General features: G+C 40.0%; 1 protein-coding gene and 1 long non-coding RNA gene across 2 annotated transcripts; one reads left to right on the top strand and one right to left on the bottom strand.

The window, feature by feature from the left end:
* Positions 1 to 601: 601 nt before the first annotated feature.
* On the top strand, positions 602 to 15,765 carry bckdk (branched chain ketoacid dehydrogenase kinase). The gene is made up of 11 exons (XM_056396978.1): positions 602 to 1,946; positions 3,997 to 4,065; positions 4,181 to 4,291; positions 6,359 to 6,406; positions 8,178 to 8,297; positions 8,599 to 8,697; positions 9,158 to 9,231; positions 9,896 to 10,024; positions 11,015 to 11,104; positions 11,322 to 11,477; positions 12,378 to 15,765. The coding sequence occupies exons 1-11, from the start codon at positions 1,701 to 1,703 to the stop codon at positions 12,520 to 12,522; spliced, it is 1,287 nt and encodes a 428-aa protein (XP_056252953.1). The 5' UTR covers positions 602 to 1,700; the 3' UTR covers positions 12,523 to 15,765.
* LOC130182234 (uncharacterized) lies at positions 5,670 to 9,929 on the bottom strand. The gene is made up of 3 exons (XR_008829693.1): positions 9,807 to 9,929; positions 8,131 to 8,336; positions 5,670 to 6,419 (listed from the first exon to the last, which is right to left on the bottom strand). It is a non-coding gene; the product is annotated as an uncharacterized LOC130182234 (long non-coding RNA).
* Positions 15,766 to 17,776: the final 2,011 nt, after the last annotated feature.

Genomic DNA, 17,776 nt, shown 5'->3' with positions numbered 1-17,776 from the left:
ATCACAAGGCAGCACAAATACCCTTTAATAGTCACAATGAGTCTGTGTCGTGTGAAATTGTGCCTCACCTCTGTGAGTGAGGCAGCCATCTGCTTGCATCTTTGGACTATAGATACCACAAGAGATCTTTTGAATAATTAAAGGGCTGAGACCAGTTAGCAGGACATTCATTTTTAATGCCAAGAATGACAAAATGTTAGTAAAGCTGAGTGAGTGGCGGACATACAGGCATAGATGTTTGAAGTAACAACTTCATTAGTAATTATAATGAATTGGAATAGATTATAGTTCATTATGTCCTGGGTTTTCCCCTCAGGCATTTTGTGAGACTCACCTGTCCTGCAAGGTTTATCCTCCAGCTCTACTTGAAACTAAACTATAAAGTAATGTGGACCTGGGTTGAGACACTACAACTAATAAATCTACCTGGTCAAGGTCAAAATCTAGTTTGGAACTAGATAAGACACAAGTCAATAACTGATAAACAGTGAATGGAGAACAATGGTCATTAAAACTGATGACTGCAGCCCACACATACACTCTCCTGATCAAATTCAGTGTAAAATGAGGAGGATGAATATCATGGGGCATGATCTTGAAGTGAAATAAAAAAGTAAAATGAGGATGTGTTTAAAAAAAATGCCACATGGTTGCCACACCAGTTTTTTATTCATTACCTATGTGCATTAAACAAAATGTATGGTGTGATCACCCTTTGCCTGTAGAGCAGCACTTATTCTCCTAAGTACACTGCACTGGACAATCTTTCAAGGTAGAAGAAGAGCTATTGTATTGTTTTGAGAATATGCAACATGCAACAGTGTCTTCTGTCTCTTCATGTAATCCCAGACTGACTCCATGATGTTGAGATAGGGGCTCTGTGGAGGCCAGATCATCTGCAGTAAGACTCCTTGTTCTTTTTGTCCGTGAAGATAGTTCCTTGTGACTGGCAGTATGTTTGGAGTCGTTGCAGAATGAAATTGCGACTGACAAGATAAGATCTTTGATACGAATCTAAATCTAAACATGATAAGTGACTAAAATCTTTAGTCAGTACTGCACAGTGCTTAGAGTGCCCACAGGGCTCCCTAACAGGTTAATGGAGCATGAAAATTGCTGCAGTGTAAAGCCGTTGTGAGTGTAGCCACTACCTGAGAGTTTTCTATTTATGTCTGAAATAAGTACCAAATAATAAAGTTGCAGGTTGTAGTACTTCACTTATTTGTAAGGTATTTGTGGGGAATAAATACAGGGATAGGGCCTGAGGGAAAACAAACATGATTTTGTAAACATGCATGTGTACCAGCAAACATACTGCATCTTACTCTGTGTCTCCCCATGTCCCCTTGAGCCACATGCCGGCTAAAATACTCGGAGTTGCTCTTAACCAACAGCTCCAGCTGCCCCTTGCAGTACAGTACAGTAGGGGAAATAGGGGTGGTGGTGGGGGGGTGTTGATGCTGTTTCGCTCCGCCTCTGTCTGACTGATTGGCTCAGCTGTCATGTCGTCGCCTCAGCTTTCTCCCCCACTGGCCAATGCTTACAAAGCCCTTTCTGTACCCTCTCTCTCTACTGTATTCAGATCCCGTGCCTTTGTGCACCATTAGGACTCGACCCTAATGGCCTCGTAGCAGCCATAACACTTAGTGCTTGTACGGGAACGGGGCAGCCCTGTTCACACACACAGAGCTCGTCTCCAAATGCGTCCGGGACTGGCGGGTATAGCGGTGGAGATGCTGAGCGGTGCTACCTGCAGGGCCAGGCCGAGGCTCGGCAGCCTCTTCCTGGCCCCCGTCACCAAAACAGTATCGCCGATGTCAAACACGGAGAGCCACAGATTTCGGTCCACGTCCTCGATGCAGGGATTTTCAGAGTTGGCAAGAGAGCGGTCGAAGACTGTCACATCGTTTTACAACCAATCTGCAATCGACGTTTCCGCAGAAAAGGTAGGAAAGTGAGTTTATGCCAGTTTACTCCTCTGAAATCCCGGTCCTCCTGCCGAGGCAACGAGGGAGTAAGCTAGCTGTAGCTTGACAGTAACGCTAGCTGTTAGCTCGGTTTGCGCTGCGTTCAGGGACACAAAAAGGCAGTACATACGCGTTTGTCCCAATTTGATGACCGATTCGCGCCAGTAAGCGTTCTAAGCCAATTTAAATCTAAAATCTAAAGTTACCACTCAAGTCCGAGTGGATGGACCTCGACCTCTCACTCCAACTGGCACCGTTTTTTCTAATAATCCAAAGTCGCCGAACCCGTTACTTTAGCCCTAACCGCTATTTGACCAATTTTCTCCTGAGGTCTGGAATGCACCATCACGGTTTTTCACGAGGACATAATGTTTAGCTAGCTAACAAACGTTTATCTCTGACAAATTAACACCACAATGTTGAAAATCCCGGCGACACAACATCACCAATGTTGAATAAAAGTTGTCAACCCAAAGCTGTCATTTGAACTATACTATAGATGTCTGATTAAGAGCAGGGGAGTTGATGGTGTTAAGTTTCAGCTACAGAGGTTAAGTTGACCCAATGAAAAGTCACAATGACGATGTCGCTGTTTTTTCCAGTCTCTAAAATATTCCGTCTATTGAATATATAAATGATTTTTTTTTTTAAAGAAACACGGACCCTCGAAGTCCTTTCCCGCTGTGCTAGATCTTTCATTTCTTCCTCCTCTAACTAGCAAACAATCAGTCAATAGAAATGAAATAGAAATGTACAACGCTTGTAAGTATTCAAAGAACAATGTTGACAAACATGGATTCCTCTTCTCCAATAACAAACTCCTTCCTTCGTTGTCAAAACTCCTCCCTTCTTTTGTTCACTTTTGTTACATTTTTTTCCAAAGAGTTTTTTATTCCTGGCAAGAACATGGATGCCTCAGTAGTTTGTAACACACTTAACCAATTTTTGGACAAACAGTTCATCTTTTTCACTCAGTGTGAAGCAAAACAAAACAACACTAGTATTTCTTCACAGTAAAATGAGGAAGGAATGTGCAGCTGTGTTATGAACTAACACTGAAATAAGACAAAACCCCCTACTTCAGCATTTTCAGATACGAATGAAAAGTGCAGTTGCTAAATAAGATTGCAGCGACTTTGCTGTGGATGTTCATGGTCCCGAGAGAATAAATCCGTACATATCTGGCGACCTTGTGATCTGGTTCTATAATCAGGTCAAATTTTCCACTTGTACCTCGAGCACATGTACATTCCAGTTGGGCACAGAGGCACACTCCTGCCATTACTGCACTTGACTTTACCTTTTCACACTGTTATAACACAGTAAACACAACGTGTAAAATTCATAGCTGTTGGCTTAAGGTGTGTCACTTAGGCCCCGTTTACACCTGGTGTTAACATGAAATCGGATCCCAATGTGACACAGACCGCCTCCAGATGTGGTTCGGCCTATCCCATCACAAATGCAATTTTTTTTTGAGACTTCTAATCTAGCTCTGGGAAGACTTTGGTTGTCATCGACTGTCTTTGAAACATGTTGCACATCATTGTCTTGTAGGTGTAACAGCGTTGTTTGAATCAATGACCTAAGCAGTTCCCTGGTACCCAGTGACTGCATAGTGAATCACCACTTACTGTTTGTTGGTGCAGGTTTCTCTTCCACACTACGTGACCATTAGTGAGTCACGTACTTAGTAGCTTTAAATATATATTTTTGCCTTTGGGGTAAAAATTGTGATAATATACTTAGACTTATTTTTAATGGAGCCTGGGCATTTCTGGATTGTATTTGACATGAACGTATAACTAAATGTAACTTTGAATTTGGTTATTAAAGAGTTGAGCCCAGTATATATACTGTATTTTATGTAGGGTTAGTTTTTGTACAGCTGCTTGTGTTTAGACAACATTTAAGATTTGAGAACTTCCTTTTGTTAAATAAAAAACACCTACAGTAGAAAGTCTTTCTAGGTCACCTGCATTTCTGACTGTGAATGTGTATTTGATCGTACATGTTAATGTCTCCTCAGGCCTCAGTGCGACTGACCTTAGCGACCCTGCTGTATTCTGGGAAGTCTCCGGATGGACACCACATCTTGGTAAATATTTAAGCCACACTGAGAGAACTGCTGAGTGTACCTGTAATGAGAGGCTCTTTGATTTCTGTGACTCTTCACTCACTTGCTCTCCATTACTGCCTCTGTATGATCTTAGAGCAGTGCCAAGTACCTTCACAAGGAGCTGCCTGTACGAATCGCTCATCGCATCAAGGGCTTCCGGAGTTTGCCCTTCATCATTGGATGCAACCCCACCATTCTGCAAGTGGTAAGAATGCAATTCTCACCCAGCACTGCTCCTGGCTACAGTGTGAAGCTGCACATGAAGCGAGGGGGCATCCGTCCTGCAGCAGATACTATAATAAGAAAGTGACAACTAGGACACTGCACAGGAGAGCCTTGACTGAACTTTGGACGAAAGAGGGAAGTGCTGTCACACAGCGAGCATTTACTGTTGCTGCCTCCATTGTTTCAGGTAGGATGGGGCCGGTGTGGCTCAGTAGGTCAAGCAATAATCATAGGATTGACGGTTTGATCCCCGTCTCGTCCTCTCCACATGTTGAAGTGTTAGTGGTTGAATGATAGGCAACTTGTAAAGTATAGAAATGCACTGGTTAAAATGCACTGTTACCTGCTGATGAGAGTGTGCAATATGGATGAAATGGTCTTATCACGCTTTTACGGGATTTTATGCTTTCCTATTATCTTTTCCTTTCCTTGTCCTATTTCCTATTAAGGAAAAATATAAAAATTGTTTATGGGTAAAATTATCAGAACATGGAAACTGCTTTTCTTAAAGCTACAGGTACAACCTGTTCCATTAAGCTGTGTGATGGATGAGAACATGTAGGTTATTTGTAAGATATGTGGGATATCTGCCCATTACAAATACAGAACAACATCAGTGCAGATGCAACAGTGGCAGCTCGCTGTCTGAAAGCACTTATATATAGATGACATATAGATGACATATAACATTACGTGTGTGCTGGAAGCAGATGTAACCGTCGTTATTCAGTATTCTGGGCATGATGAGCTCTGTCATTTTAAAGGTTTGATTCACTGAAAACACAAAAATCAACTAGAATGAAACCCTTCTGATTTTCTCTTTAATCAAGATCCATCGTTACAACAAAACATTCACTCACCTCTATTGAATGAAATGGTGTCACTGCACTGGATACACAAAAACCTGACTCCCACTGTGCATCATACAAGAATCACTCACAGGAACAAATTTGTTCTTTAGTGCCACAAACAAGAGACTGTGAAAAGTGAATTTGTCTGATTCACCAGTTTTGTTATATTTAGACTTTTAAGTGGTCCGGACCTGTCATGTGAACCGGTGATACTTAAGGACAACACTTGTTTTTGAAATGTTTCTCTGCCCCTCCTGAACAAATCCTGTTTTCAACAGTTTGAAGGTCGTTCCAACGAAATCTGTCCAGAGAGAGCAAGCGGGGCCCTGTTCCTGGAAAGACACATTGCTGTTGAGTTTTTCAAATGCCATTTTGGACAAACAAAATTCCTTTAAACCCCTTTCTTTGGAGGCCTCACAAGCCGCATACACGCGTCTCCCAAAACCTCAGCTAATTAAACCCACAACACAATGTGCACAGCTAGAAAAATATGACTCTGAAAATGTAACATAGTCATTAGATTTTATTTCATGCAGACACAAGCAGCTAAATGAAACCAGATCAGGATGAACATGCAATGTTTTTATTTTCAGTTTCTCATTCGTTTTCATGTGGGAACACTGTGCTCTCTCTCTCTCTCTCTCACTCTCTGTTTGTCCAAGCAGGCTCTTCAAAACCAATTCACCGCCTCTGCATGTCTTGTTGCTGATGAACTTTCACCTAGATTCCTTCCTTTCTGGCATCACGGAGCTCCTCTGTTCTGATTGCATAAAGCATAGCTCCGTTTGAATGCCACTGGTTGTAATGTAGGTCAGGGTGGTTTAACTCACTCTCACTCAGCTCTTTTATCGTAAAGGAAACAATGGTTGGAGCAGGTTTTGAGTTTCAACTGATACAAGTTCAGACCATGAATTCAAGCTTGAAATCGTCAAGTCGGTTTCAACTCAGATGTAACCGAGGAGCAAAGCTTAGTTTCTGGGGAGGAGTTGTTCGGCTTTGTTGTGAACACAGAGAAATTCATCACATCGAAGCATCATGAAATGTTTTGTAAATGTAAGCCACATGTGGACTTATCAGTTGTGCTGTGGGGGCCCAGTCAGGGGCCGGTGCTGGTGGTGTGATGATTTCTGGTTGGATGGACGATCACAGAGAATCGGTCTAACTACAGCCTCCATCTGTCCTCTCCTTTCTTACAGCATGAACTGTATATCAGAGCCTACCACATGCTGATAGACTTTCCCCCGGTGAGTGTCCTACCTACACACACACACACACACACACACACACACACACAAACAAACAGGGTCAAAAGCTCAAGTTCTTCAGGAGTTTAATGACCATAAACAGGAAGTGTGAACATTTTGCTTGTGTTGCATGTTGCGACTCCAGGATTGGTTGATCTGTTCAGCACTGAGCCAATCATGAACTTGTTGTTGAGACAGAGCTGCAGACAAACCAAACCCTAACCGCAATTACGTTTTCCATCATGTACGACATCCAAAACCAAAACAACCCAAAGCTCTTTGATTTACAAACATAGATTAAACAGAGAAAAAGAGGCAAACCCTCACATCTGACAAGCAACAGCCGCCTTATGTTTTGTATTTTTTACTTTTTAGATCACTTAAATGATCGATTCTTAAAATTGTCTTAGATTAATTTGGAAATAAAGTTATTGCACACAAGAAAGGAGATTGTTTTATCTTTTTAATTCTTTGGAAACTTCATTGAGTTTGCTCTGCAGAGTGTCGAACGTTTACACCTCAGTTTGCTGCAACACTGCTGGCTGTGCTAAAGCCATTAAGTCGGTTAGATCAGCGAAACAGCCCAGCCATTTGCTGAATCATTCTTAAAAGGGTAATAAATAACATAATTACTTTCTCTTTGGAAAAACATCCTAATATGCTTGAAATACTGTGTTGAAAATGATGTTGAAGTGACTTTTTTATACAATGTTGTAGAGACGTAGGAAACTGCTGATTTTATGAAAATAATCAAAGAAAAAATAAGTGCATACTGGAAACATTTCAAATTTCAATGTCAGTTCAGCTGCGACGAGACATCGTTTCTGGTGCTCGGGTGCAGCAGAAGAAAAAAAGGGCAATAAAAGATGTTTGAATTCAGATAAGAGTGAAAGATAAATAGCAATAAAACCTGTGAGAAGCAATAACTCGCTTTATGTATGCGTGTATGTTTGTCAGTGCTGGGCGGTTGTAAGGTGCCTGGAGGCCCGAGACACTAAACTGTAAATAATATCTGATCAAAATGTGTTCCGTCGTGCTGCTCGGGTGTCACTTGTGTTGTAGTTGCAGGTTTTAAATCATTTAATACCACAAATTGTGATAATTCAGCAACTTTAACTGACAAAAGCTGCAACTTGTACAATCTCAGTGGTGAGGATCTCAGTGGATTCAGTTACAGAACATATGCACAGTGTGGAATGTGGGTCAGGCCTCTTCAGTTATCTCTTGGCAGCGACGGTGAACGGCGCAGGCCTCGACTTTTAACTTCACTGTTTTGTCTTCGTGGAGATGCTGGCAAAGAAGGCAAACGTGCCGACTCGTTCCTGTGTTTGTACATGTAAGACCGTTAGCAATGACAGACCCGCTGAGCATGTTCTCTGCCCTGCTCTGTATTTGTACAAGTTCACGTTGACATGTCAGTCTGACCTCAAAGGTTGCCCTCCGGCTGTCTGTGATTGCGGAAAACTGGCACAGCAGATACAATAATTTTCTCAATCACTTCGGTAAACAGCTTTAAATAGCTCCTTTCGCAAGCTAAGGTTTGGCAGACATATTTATTAACCACTGCTGATTAAACAGCAAGAAAGGAAATGATGTCCTGTCTCTAAAATAAGTTAGTGTGGGTGTGGTTGGCTCTGCTGGTGAGATGAATTAAGGCCTTGGACGGTATTTGAGAATTTATGGCATATGACATGTTCCTTGTTAAGATAATCTAGTGACTTTACCTTAAGCCTGTGACGGTTTGATATGAAGTGTGCTCGTTTGTTGACAGATCAAAGATCAGGACGTGGAGGCTCGTTTCTGTAAGCTGGTGCAGCAGCTGCTGGACGACCACAAAGACGTGGTCACCATGCTCGCCCAGGGCTTCAGGGAGTGTCGCAGACACATCCAGGTGAGTACCGCCACCTCCAGGACTCTCAGAACAGAAAACCTCATGGTTAAAGAGCCACAGTGTTAACTGCAGGACAAACCCCATGTTGGAAATAATGATGATTATGAACCTATGAAGACCTTTAACCTCATTCTCTGCACATAATATCGACTGGTTTTGCTTATGAAAAGCTGCTAATCTGATCTTCAAATCAGTGTGAGTGTAGAAAATATTCAAGTTTTTTGTATCGGTGTTGGAAATGAATTGGACGTGAGTTTTGGCTGTGAAGCATCAAGACGTTTTTGTCCCCTCTATTTTTCAGGATGAGACAATCATCCGCAGCTTCCTGGATACAACGCTGTGCTCTCGTCTGGGAATCCGAATGTTGGCCACGCACCATCTTGCCCTGAATGAAGATAATGTACATCTGTTTCTATGATTCAAATGATTTTTAAACGTTTGAACGGTTAAGAGCAGGATGTATGTTGAGCCTAGGAGTAAGGTTACTTGTTGTTCTACTATTCTATATGTTACATTTCCCTGTCAAAGTCTGACTAAAACCTGTCTCTCCCAATACTTTGAACTAGTTCATGACTATTCAAAGATTTATGCGTTAATGGGCTCAGGGCTGAGAGTCGGAGCTTTTAGGAAACATTACTCAAACAGGAGGAAATAGCCCATTTGTTAGGGGCTACGTTCAGTTGAAAGGAAACATCAGATAAGCTGCCATGTTTGTTTTGGCAATTTAAATGGGATTTTAATGTGTAACTGCAACTGAATTCATTGACTAAATAGCAAGTGTACAGTAGGAGAGAGAAAATAAGTACAGTAAATCCTGTTTGATTGGGCTAAAATTCAACATGTTTCTGTTTTTGTTTCAGCCTGATTTTGTCGGGATCATATGCAGACGTCTGTCTCCCAAAAAGATCATAGAGAAGTGGGTGGACTTTGCCAGGTGGGTGTCTAGCCACGCAGCTTTGTTTATTTATCACCTTTAGATGACTTTCTGTCTGAGCGCTCTGTTGACTGAGAGAAGTCAGAGTTCATCTGATAGACTCTCAGGAACATACAGGTTTTAGCACCTGCAGCCGTGACTGAGATATGAGCTATCATTGGTGTTTACCTTTTGTAATCTTATCACATGCCCTTTTGGGAGTCAGTGACTTTTACTGAGTTCAAAAGAAAGTTCACAAGGGAAAGTTGCTTCTGTGTGTGGACTAATAATCAGTGAACAGCATGGAAATAATGGATTTATCTGTTGTTATTGTTTGGGGCAGTGAAATCAGCACCTGTAAAGTTTAATTCCAATTACAATACGTTTGCATCAACACATCTCTGACATAGCTAAGATTAACTAAAGTTTCTCTCTTTTTTTTAATCTGGCACTGTCAAGTATTTAATTTGTGCAGCACTCGGGTTTATGACCAAATCACTGCCACACTAATGACATTCCCATCAGCCTTAGCTGTACTGAGATTAGATGAACATGAACAAGGGAAGTGTACAACAACAGGAATACCTGATGAATACCTGTAAAATCGATGTGATCCAGAGAAAAAGGGATTGAGTGAACACGACCTGTGTGGAACAGTTTGTCATGCGTTCCTCTTCTCCGGCAGACGCCTGTGTGAGCACCAGTACGGCAACTCGCCCAGAGTGAGGATCAACGGACACGTGGCAGCTCGCTTCCCCTTCATCCCTCTGCCGCTGGATTACATCCTGCCCGAGCTCCTCAAGAACGCCATGAGGTGACCTTACCAGCAATTACTCATCTCCAGCTTGACTCTCTGTTCCTTTTTAAAGAGTAACATGACACCTCGCTGAAAGTCTTACCTTTGCTGACCTCCAGCGGTTTAACTACACAGAGCACACTTCTGTGAGGCTGGGTATGGGCTGGTAAAAGGCCAAACACTGCTTCAGCCTGGTGTTAAGTTACTCTCCAAGGGCAAAGATGGAAACAATTTCTCCAAATTCTTTAAGATTTTTGGAATATCTGAACTTTCTTAGAGTATCATCTTGCATCACTGGTGTTTTATAGGAACTACAAACCCCAGGAGTTTAAGATGTGTGGAATAGAAACACTTTTGAATACAAGCATAAGCATCTCATCTCATTCAATCTGAATGCGGCTACAAATTGAATTACTTTAACATGCAAATAGCAAACTGACCAATAGGAATCAGTAAAATGGAGTGAGTCTTTTTCTCTCCAGAATTATCCAACAGTAAAATATAATCTCCATTATTAACATCGGTGTTGTTCTGTCTTCGAGTGCTGAGGATGAGCAGTAGTTTTCATTTTGCATTCTGTTTCCTGTTTTGAGCGAGTCCTGTGATCAGAGCTGGGAGAGTTTTTGGCTGCAGCTGCATGTTGCCACATTCCCATCATTCATCTTGTTTAGTGGTTTAGAGGACAGACGCAGAAGAGACGGGGTCGTTCACAGGCTCTTGTGATTTAGATCGTAATTAGTTTAGAGACTGAAGAAGATTCCAGCTTGCACACACGTCAGCCTCACAGGTCCTTTTTGTTTCATGAAAACTGAACACAGACATAGTTTGAGCCAAACTCTGAGGAAGTGAGGGTTCATTCATCAACTGTAATTAGTCACATTGTCAGCAATGTGACTAATTACAGTCGACAGCGAAATGAAAATACAACATGCCATAGTTCAAATGTCTAAAAGAATTTGCAAACTCAGCATTTTACTCTCCGTTACGTCCGTCTATTTGTCTCTTCAGGGCCACCATGGAAAGCCACCTGGACACCCCATACAATGTGCCTGATGTGGTCGTCACCATTGCCAATAATGACATTGATTTTGTCATCAGGTGAGTGATAAAATGTCAGTTGAACTCCGAATGGTTTTATGAACAACTGCAGCAATATTTAGTGAATTTTAGAGCCTTAAATGAACAGGATTCAAATTGTGACAAACATAATACGACTGTTTTTTGGAGTCGTTTAAACAGAGCAGCATTTAAATCAAAGAAAAGGACATTACGGTGGTAGAGTTATTGTTGTGCTCAAAGCTTCTTTTCCTTTCAGGATTTCAGACCGTGGCGGCGGCATCCCTCACAATATAATAGACAAGGTGATGGACTACCACTTCAGCACGGCTGAGGAGAGTGCACAGGATCCGCGCATGAGCAACCTCTTCAACAACATTACCAACAGCGGAAACCAGTCCAGCCCTATGCATGGGTAAGAATGTGAAAATGTCTTTGTTCAGTATTTACCAGAGGAAATAGAAGAAACTCGCTCCTAATGTTCCTGAAGTGGTTTTTATCAAAACATTCAAAACCATCTCCTTCTGGTAAAAGTCTCTTCTTCTAAAGCTTTGATCTGTCACTTTCAGGTGTTTCAATACGGCTGAACACACGATACAGGTGTTATTTACACATACAGACAGATAATATAAAATATAAAACATAAGAACTGCTCCTTTATAACGAACGAGGGCTCAGTGAACAGTTTGCGTATGAAAATATTATGATGGACAAATGGTGTAACAAGTTACACTTTCCTCTGTCACGTATTCGTTCGTGTGAGTCAGACTGTTGGCTTATTGAAATTATTGCTCAGCCGTTGCGTCTCGACCACATCTGTGAAATGTGTAACAATCATGCTGCAGGCCTTTATACCTGTCCACACATGTACAGCCAGATCATTAACCTAGTTGCATCTGTTTTCCTGGGCTACGTGCATAAAAACCCAGGTCAAACCTGGTACAACCCAGGGTGGTGGTAATGTCGCTGAGCAGTGGAGTTTCTCTCTGTTTCTAATGCGTCTTGGTGGTTAAGTGTAAATGCAGGGTTTGGTACAAGGAAATGCACATTTTCTAATTTATAGACGCAGTGAGAGTGGAGATTTGGACTTAATCAAATCACGACATCCTTGGCATTATCATGGATCCCATAACCACCCGTATTTACCCGCAGGTGGCATTTCCCACTCGTTCGCCCCTTCATCTACATTTGTATCCATGTTTTTGCTAACAACAGATCATGTTCAGTGAAGCGTGAATCAGTTATCGGTGCAGCTCAGGTATCACTTGCTTCGATGCCATCTTAAACCTGCTGTCTGTGTCCGTCTGTCCGGCAGGTTCGGCTTCGGCTTGCCCACGTCCCGGGCCTATGCTGAGTACCTGGGCGGCTCTCTGTCCATACAGTCTATGCAGGGCATTGGCACGGACGTCTACCTGCGTCTGCGCCACATTGACGGCAAGGGAGAGAGCTTCAGAGTGTAAAGCTCCCCACCGGACATCCTTTTAGATCCCAACGTAGGAATCAGGCCATGCAGGAGTGCAGAGAGTTTTTTCCACCGAGGCTACAGCATGGACTACAGGACTTTGGTCCACAGAGTGAGAGCATGCACAGTATGTTGTCAGAAAGCTCCTAATTTCACCAACCCACTACTTGTTTCTTTTTTTGTTTTGTTTTGTTTTGCCTTAGACTGATTATAAGCTATGTTAGCTGTCAAGTTGATGATTTCTGTTGTTTTCCTATGTGTTTTGTATACTGTGGCTTGTCTTCTTGAAGTTTTGAGGGGGGTGTATGAACTCATGAATGTTTAGCTTAATAGGACAAACTGTGCATAATAGAGGACATTGATATTAATGAGAGAGGAAAAAAAAAACGAGCTTCAGTTTTAAAGAGGTTCCCTTTGAAGTTACTTATTGCTTAGCCTCAGAATAGGAGCAGACATTTTGATGGATAAACGTAAAAAAGAAAAAGAAAAAAAAAAAGAATCTTCTGAGACACTCCAGCAACGATGTCAGAATCTCCTCAAGGTGCACGGAGCTGCTCACATGTTCCATGACGATCAGTACAACCATAGTTTGAATGAATAGATCCTACCAGTATGTTTTCAGCTGTTTGTTTCAAAATCTTAACGTGTACAAGGGAAGATTGCACAAGCTGGCAGTGATACACAGGTTTCACTTCAGCGTCCTCATATTAAAGATGATGTGTTTGCCAGCATGTGCTGTAAACCTCAGCCCTTTTACAATATTCTACAAAACCTTCTCTGAGCACAGCTGCGGCTGATGAATACAGAAGTAACTGCCAAAACACCGAATGCTCATTAACGTAACACACTTGTTTTTCTTGTTCTGTTTTGAGAACACACGACGAGATGAACATCTTTGTTCAGCAGTATATGTGCGGAGCTTTCAGGCAGGGGAAGCCAAACCCGAGATGCTCAGTTGCCTTACTGTGTGACGCTTCAACTGCATGCCAACTTTTTACAATACTCATGTTTTTCTTTTCGTTGCCTTCATCGGTTCACCCACCATGTCAGTCATTTTCATTAGTTTGAGCTTTTTTTTTTTTTTTGCACAATGAGTAAATTTCCTGTTGTACTGCTTAGCATTTGCACCGATCATAGCAGTTTTTGACTTTATTGTATCAACTTTCAGAGTAACAATATACCAGAGAAGTATTATGTAATATTGTCTTCTTTATTCTCTGTTTTATCTGACTTTAGATTATGTTCAGAAAGTGTCAGTCATATTTCAAGACAGGGTTTCTGCACTGTTATCCATGGGAGCTAAGGTTGCTAATAATTATTCAGGTCCATTATCTCCACTACTTGATTAGCTTAAGACAACAAACCGCTACATCTAATGTTTTTTCTTATTTTATTTGGGGATTTTTTGACCTTTTTTCTTCCTGTTTAGAAATGTCCAGGTCCCTAATAAGTTACCTTCTCAAGTTATCATCAGTATTCACATCAACCTGAACCAGGTTGTACGAGGTGTTGTCCGACCCCATCTAAAGGCTAAAGGGCTTATACATGTTTCAAATGGCCACACTTGAAGAAAGTGCCTCCCACTCCCTCTCCCATCTCCTTCTCCAAGGATTCTGTCTTTTGTGTGTTTCAATGCAATTCATCTTACAAACAGGGGCACACACTTAATTTCCTCGAAGGCATTTGTGGTGTTGCACTTGGCTGCACCCATTAAAAGTGATGAACAGCTCAAGTTGTGATCTCACCGAAGATTATTAGCAACCCTGGCCACTCTGAGTTTCCGGTTCGAGTTAAATGAATCAAATAACACTGCAGGAAGCCAAGTCATGTGGGTTAGAAATTTTGCCCTTATACAACAGATAATCACCTCAAGCACTCCTCACATTTTGTTGAACATTCCCCCATTGGCACCAACAGATCAACCTGAATACTACATTTGCGTTTCAGTTTTATCTCTTTTGGGAGCAGATGTTATTATATTACCTTATACTGTTATCTTTTTATCTGAAAGATCATCGGAAATCTGGAGCTTTTATTAACAGGATAGGAAATCTATGAAGTTTTAAACCATCAGCATTAAAAACATTAGCATTCAAAGCAGTTTTTTTGTACAGGTTTTCATTTTTGAGAAACACTCTGCTGTTGATTATTGGTCATATCATTGGCCTGGAGTGGTTCATTTTTATTCTAAAGTTATGTCTTAAAAGCTTTAGAATCACATAGATCGTATAGACTAAATAGTGAGAAAATGAGACTATTTTCTGTTTTAGAAAACAAGAATAATATAAGATTCTGAAACATTTTATATCTTACAAATTAAGTAATAGGTTCTTTTGAATTTGCACTTAAAATGTCTCTTGTGCATTTTTTTTTTTTAGTTTACATTCAAAATGTTCCTTGAGTTAAAATGAGATTCTACCTTGGGAGACACTGTGAAAACATAAGTGAACCAGTTATTTCGGTTGTAAAATATCAAAACATAATCTGGTTTAATCTGTGAGAGGCTCGTATTTATTTAGCCATTTTATGAAAATCAAAATAGCCCTGTATAATTCACAGTTCCTGAATGATGGAGAACGGCCTGGATTATCTGTACATGTGTTCTTGCCGAGGCCGTGTATATGAATTAATGTGTTTTATTGTGGCTTTGAAGGTTGTGAAGATGTAGTATATATGTAGCTTATGCATGTGAAGCAGGGGAGGGAGAGGTTAACACCACATAGCTGCCAGATGCTGGTAAACATGGTTTAAGGTTTTTGTGCTTTTTGAGGAACATAAACAGATTATCAGCATCATTCTGAGATTTTTTTTTTTTCTATTCCAAAATGTTGCTGGTAAAATGTTGAAGGTGGATTGTACATTTTTAATTTGGCAACCAGGCGGTGACTTGTATGAAGCATAACATGTGCACTGTCTGCCCTCTGCTGGACTAAAAAGAGAAGTGCAGGTGGACTGAAAAAATATTCTTTGGGAAAATATTAAGAGATTTGTTTTAGTTTTTGAAGCGGGTAGAGGACATGTAACATATTAAACTTTATTTTTATTTTCCAGCTTTCATTTTTGTAATTTCAACAAAAAAAATCATTTCATCACCTCTAGTTCAAAGCCAAATATTGGAGTGATGTTACTGACAAGATGTGCTGCCATGGAGTGTTTTGTCTTTTAGACTGAAAGTAGCTTCTCCCACATGTTTTCTGTTATGTTGACGACTCTTTAGACATTAAATTTTATTTGGTAGGAAGTCTGAGTGATCTTCTCTTTTTTTATTTTAAACCTTTGTGATCAGTTGAATTTTCTCCAGACACCAACTCAGGAGATTTTACAAGAATAAAGAAATGATTGAACCGTTGTTCACACACATTTGTGTGCTCGCGCCGGGAATACAACGCATTAAAACCCCAAAGTCAGTTCCATAAACCAGTTTGGTGTGGAAGAGCTTAATTGGTCTGCACAGAGCCCTGACCTCCTGACCTCCTGCCCTTGGATTACCTAGACTGTCAACTGGAGTTTAGCTGCAGCCAGGGCCATAGGTATTATGTTTTCAGGTCCCATTCTTGTGAACGTGATATCTCGGTAATGCCTTGAGGGAATTTCTTCAAATTTTGCAGAAACATTCACTTGGACTCGAGAATCAACCGATTTGATTTTGGTGGTCAAAGGTCAGTGTCACTGTGACCTCCCTTCATGTTCATTTGCCCTCAAGGATGAATTGATTAGATTTTGGTGGTTGGAGGTCAGCTGGATAAACAGCGATGTAATCTGAAATTGAGTGATGGAGGCATACAACCGCAAGGCATAAAAAGTCATAAAAAAGTCATAGTATAGTAAGGCATAAAAAGTGCTAAAAACTGCATAGTGTACTAAGGCATAAAAAGTCATAGTATTGTAAGGCATAAAAAGTCATAAAAAAGTCATAGTATAGTAAGGCATAAAAAGTGCTAAAAACTGCATAGTATACTAAGGCATAAAAAGTCATAGTATAGTTAGGCATAAAAAGTCATAAAAACCACATAGTATACTGAGACATAAAAAGTCATAGTACAGTAAGGCATGAAAAATAATCAAAAAGTCATAGTATAATAAGGCATAAAAAGTGATAAAAACCACATAGTATACTGAGACATAAAAAGTCATAGTACAGTAAGGCATGAAAAATAATCAAAAAGTCATAGTATAATAAGGCATAAAAAGTGATAAAAAAGTCATAGTATAGTAAGGCATAAAAAGTCATAGTATAGTAAGGCATAAAAAGTCATAGTATAGTGAGGCATAAAAAGTCATAAAAAAGTCATAGTATAGTAAGGCATAAAAAAGTCATCAAAAAGTCATAGTATAGTAAGGCATAAAAAGTCATAAAAAAGTCATAGTATACTAAGGCATAAAAAGTCATAGTATATTAAGGCATAAAAAGTCATAAAAATGTCATAGTATAGTAAGGCGCAAAAAGTCATAAAAATGTCATAGTATAGTAAGGCATAAAAAGTCATAAAAATGTCATAGTATAGTAAGGCATAAAAAGTCATAAAAAAGTCATAGTATACTAAGGCATAAAAAGTCATAGTATAGTAAGGCATAAAAAGTCATAGTATAGTAAGGCATAAAAAGTCATAAAAATGTCATAGTATAGTAAGGCGTAAAAAGTCATAAAAAAAATTATAGTATCGTAAGACATAAAAAGTCATAAAAAAGTCATAGTATAGTAAGGCATAAAAAGTGCTAAAAAGTGCATAGTATACTAAGGCATAAAAAGTCATAGTATAGTAAGGCATAAAAAGTGATAAAAACTGCATAGTATAGTGAGGCATAAAAAGTCATGAAAATGTCATAGTATAGTAAGGCGTAAAAAGTCATAGTATAGTAAGGCATAAAAACTGCTAAAAACTGCATAGTATACTAAGGCATAAAAAGTCATAAAAAAAATTATAGTATCGTAAGACATAAAAAAGTCATAAAAAAGTCATAGTATAGTAAGGCATAAAAAGTGCTAAAAAGTGCATAGTATACTAAGGCATAAAAAGTCATAGTATAGTAAGGCATAAAAAGTGATAAAAACTGCATAGTATAGTGAGGCATAAAAAGTCATGAAAATGTCATAGTATAGTAAGGCGTAAAAAGTCATAGTATAGTAAGGCATAAAAAGTGCTAAAAACTGCATAGTATACTAAGGCATGAAAAGTCATAAAAATGTGATAGTATAGTAAGTCATAAAAAGTCATAATAAGTCATAGTATAGTGAGGCATAAAAAGTCATA

The sequence above is a fragment of the Seriola aureovittata genome, chromosome 15 (genome assembly GCF_021018895.1).
Source record: "Seriola aureovittata isolate HTS-2021-v1 ecotype China chromosome 15, ASM2101889v1, whole genome shotgun sequence".
NCBI lineage: Eukaryota > Metazoa > Chordata > Actinopteri > Carangiformes > Carangidae > Seriola > Seriola aureovittata.
This window is presented reverse-complemented; position numbering and strand designations above follow the sequence as displayed.

Excerpts from the sequence above, each read along its gene's own strand:
- bckdk (XM_056396978.1), top strand. The coding sequence starts at position 1,701 with ATGCGTCCGGGACTGGCGGGTATAGCGGTGGAGATGCTGAGCGGTGCT. Across the intron at positions 6,407-8,177 it reads TGCTGATAGACTTTCCCCCG|ATCAAAGATCAGGACGTGGA; the intron begins GTGAGTGTCCTA and ends GTTTGTTGACAG. Across the intron at positions 9,232-9,895 it reads AAGTGGGTGGACTTTGCCAG|ACGCCTGTGTGAGCACCAGT; the intron begins GTGGGTGTCTAG and ends CTTCTCCGGCAG.